This window comes from Vicugna pacos, chromosome 6, assembly GCF_048564905.1.
Source record: "Vicugna pacos chromosome 6, VicPac4, whole genome shotgun sequence".
NCBI classification, from domain to species: domain Eukaryota; kingdom Metazoa; phylum Chordata; class Mammalia; order Artiodactyla; family Camelidae; genus Vicugna; species Vicugna pacos.
In genome coordinates this window covers 50041336-50045309 of record NC_132992.1, presented here as the reverse complement: position 1 = coordinate 50045309, position 3974 = coordinate 50041336, and the positions used below count along the sequence as shown (strand labels likewise).

Sequence of the window (3974 nt, the reverse complement as noted above, 5' to 3'; positions counted from 1 at the left end):
CAAATGCTAACAGGAGATATGAGCTCTGGAAAATGGATCATTTAGACAAATCAGACACAAAGTATATAGACCAGCTAGGGAGATCTTCCTCATTCAAATTCTAGGAAAACACATATTTTATACTAAAGACAAAGCAAGCTCAGAGCAAAAGTTCTATGACCAAGATGCACAGCAGGAAGGAAGTGGCAACTCGATCAGCTGCGGCAAGGCCTAATTCGTTACCCTGCATCCCACAAGCGTAGAAGAATACATCCAGCGGCCTTTCCGTTCTGCGCATGTGCCAAATAGCCCATACGCATGCATAGAGTGTCACTGAATCTATGGTGGAGACGTTGTGAAAGAGTGTCTTCCAGTCCTCTATGGTTCCTGCTCGGGGAGATGGGCAATGAATATAAAGCACATGCGCAGGCGTGGGAACGAGCCGCTCTTGTCCACGCGCTTCTGAGAGATTCCTGGTGTCGCCATGGGCCGCCGCCCGGCTCGTTGTTACCGGTATTGCAAGAATAAGCCATATCCAAGGTCTCGCTTCTGCCGAGGTGTCCCTGATCCCAAGATCCGCATTTTTGACCTTGGTCGGAAGAAGGCAAAAGTGGATGAGTTCCCACTCTGTGGACACATGGTGTCGGATGAATATGAGCAGCTCTCTTCTGAAGCCCTGGAGGCCGCCCGAATTTGTGCCAACAAGTACATGGTGAAAAGTTGTGGCAGAGATGGCTTTCACATCCGAGTGCGGCTCCATCCATTCCACGTCATCCGCATCAACAAGATGCTGTCCTGTGCTGGGGCCGACAGGCTCCAGACCGGTATGCGAGGTGCATTTGGAAAGCCCCAGGGTACAGTGGCCAGAGTCCACATTGGTCAAGTCATCATGTCCATCCGCACCAAGCTGCAGAACAAGGAACATGTGATTGAAGCCTTACGCAGGGCCAAGTTCAAGTTCCCTGGCCGCCAGAAGATTCATATCTCCAAGAAGTGGGGCTTTACCAAGTTTAATGCCGATGAATTTGAAGACAAAGTGGCTGAGAAGCGCCTCATCCCGGATGGTTGTGGAGTCAAATACGTTCCCAATCGCGGTCCTCTGTACAAGTGGCGAGCTCTGCACTCGTGAGATCTTTGACAACACTGTCAACTTTGGCCATGCTAGTCTGACTTTTGCTCACCAATAAATTTTACTTACAGGCAAAAAATAACTTTATTAATTTTTTAATATTTTAAAATATCCACTTTTTATTTAGAATATAGACTATGAGATAAATACTTTTTGTATTAATGCCAGAGTTTTAATGGCAAATGACATTTTCCTTTTAAGTGAGAGTGAAACAACTTGTATGCCATTTATAGAGAGAGAGCTATTGCAATTCTAACCTACACATTTAAATTAACTTGGAGAGTCTAGGAAAATATGTCAAAAGTTTTGTTAGTAGAGAAGTCATAAATTATACAGTTATAATTATCTTGGATTAAAAAAAAAGTAGACAAAAACCTGATATTTAGAGAAAAAATTCTTGGTTGTTATAGCAAATAAACAATATGTATGAAAATAATAGTATGCATTAGTGATATTTTAACTGTAATCTCTCTGAAACTAATATGTCTTTTCTTAAACTCGTTGCTTGTGTTTTCCTTATATATTTCTGCACATTGTTTTTAGAATGACCTATCACCTCCAGTTATCAGCCTTAGAACAGTTGGGGATCACTGCAAAAGATTTCCCCAGACAAGCCTTACATTATCTCACACTCAACAGACAACAATCCAATCTTTTCTTCATCACAAAAAGGTCATAGGTTGACAACCGAGTTCATATTGCTTGATCTGAGTCCCAGTAGAACCAACAGAAAAGAGAAAAATGACACTAAATCAGCTATCTGTGCTCTAAAAGGACCCTAGAGAGAGTCTGCAGTCTGTAGGTGCTTGCTCTGCGTAAGAGTTTCACTGATCACATAGGCATTTTTTTCGCTTCATTTCTTTTAAAAAATTACATAAACTACGATTTCTGGGTCTGTACTACATTTTAAAATTCTAGCTCTTTATGTTATTTAGTCTTCCAAATCTTAATGTTGCAAACAGTACCCTCATTTCTTAAACTAATCACACATTTCAGAGTCAACATATGACAATCTTAAAATTTTGCATCTGACTTGATACTTCTTTCAGGCTCTTACTATAAGATATTTTCTTCTCGTGTATTTTAAAACTAGGTTGTTGTTTTAAGCTATAATTTTTATTTTGTATAAATGAGAAGGATAACAGGTACTAAATAATATGAATACACAGAAAGGACTTTTCAGCTTAAGGAGCATGCCCCTCGATATGTTTTATTTGATGCTTTAAAACTACTGAAGTTTTCTAGGAAATTAAGTGCTATGCAATTTGTAATTGAGTGTATACTTGAGTCAGATCTTCTGACTCCTGTACAGTCCTGTTTATACCACACTGTCTTTCAAAAACAAAAACCCCACTTCAAAAAAATCAAAATGCCAAACAAAACACAACAGTTCCTCGGTCACATGTTAATACAACTATGATGCAATTTGAAAAATATTTTCCATCTTTATTATTCATCCTTTGGTCTCAAACTTCTCAAACATCTTAGCCTTCAACTTGGAACTCTGTACTCACTCACTAAATACAGGGAGGCAGCCAAGTAAAAGATCATGAACATCCTTGCCCTCAGAAATTGGTAACTATGATTGTTTATGCATATAGATAGGTGGATGAAAAGGAAATGAATGATTAAAAATTACTGCATTAAACAATTGATAGGAAGGTGTCATCAAGGGGTATTTTTTGACTCTTCCCTACAGTTTTCTATTATAAGCTATTATATATAAATTTCATTTTCTTTAATGTTGATAGCAGAATACTTCCACTTACTTATTTTTCTTGACAAAAATCCCACCAATTTATGTTCTCCAAGCCATGATTTTGTTTTTTCAGCATTTTTTGTATTTCCAGACCATTCTAGTTATTAAAAAATTGATAAAACAGTTGAGCTGAAATACAGTTTAATTATGTATTGCAGAGCTCTTCATTATTTCTAAATTTCTGTTCAGAATGGAAAATTAATTTGGGAACATATGTATTCATAATTTCATGCACTACTGCAATGAAATAGAACTGTCTGCTCATTTAAAATAAAAATACAAGTACAGTTAACTAAATTCAAGCAAATGTTGCCCTATAAAACTCTTCGATTTTGTTGATGGAATCTTCAGGTTTTGGAAAATACTGACTGAATCAGTTAGAAAATGGACCATGTATCATATCAATTTACTAACTTTCGAAAAGCATGTTCCACAGATAATCACTGAATAATCCACCATTTCTCTCCCTCCCTCAAGGTATGGAATTACACTAAGCATATTTAGCCTGGAATCCTTAATTTTTATAAATATACACACTGGCTCTGACATGAATTGGCTGTCAGTAACATTGGCAGGCATTTTATTTCCACTTCAGCAGCTTTGTATTGCCCACCCTGACAAAATTCAGCTAGGGCTTTCTGGTTCTTAAAGCGTCACTACAGACCTAAGGGTTGAGCTGAGAGATTGTTTAGCCCCCAAAATCTCCTGCCTTCATATTAATGACATAGGTGTTTTTTTTTTTTTTTCCTTTGGAGTAATGACTTCATTGTTTTCCTAAGAATATCTACATATTCTTTTTTTTTAAGGTAAGTAATGGAAAAAGTAATGATTAAAGTCAAAGGCAGCTACATAATAGATATACCACTAATAATAATTCAAAATGAGGTCATTATCATGCTTAACAGTGGATAATAAGGGAAGCTCTGGTGTCAGGATCACTGGATTTGAATCTGCTTCTGTATTTACATGGGCAAATTATTTCATATAGCCATTCCTCAATTTTCAAGTATAAAATGGGATTAGGATACTATGATTGTAAGGTTGTTTTTAGGATTAAATGAGATAATTCATTGAGAAAACAATTGTGCCTTTTACATATTAAGTACC

The 3974-nt window shown here is 37.1% G+C and overlaps 1 protein-coding gene across 1 annotated transcript; it reads left to right on the top strand.

Annotated features, from left to right (window-relative positions):
• The first annotated feature begins 437 nt into the window (after positions 1-437).
• On the top strand, positions 438-1544 carry RPL10L (ribosomal protein L10 like). The gene has a single exon (XM_006199810.4). The coding sequence runs from the start codon at positions 464-466 to the stop codon at positions 1106-1108; it is 645 nt and encodes a 214-aa protein (XP_006199872.1). The 5' UTR covers positions 438-463; the 3' UTR covers positions 1109-1544.
• Positions 1545-3974: the final 2430 nt, after the last annotated feature.

Coding starts and splice junctions, on each gene's coding strand:
- RPL10L (XM_006199810.4), top strand. CDS start 464: ATGGGCCGCCGCCCGGCTCGTTGTTACCGGTATTGCAAGAATAAGCCA.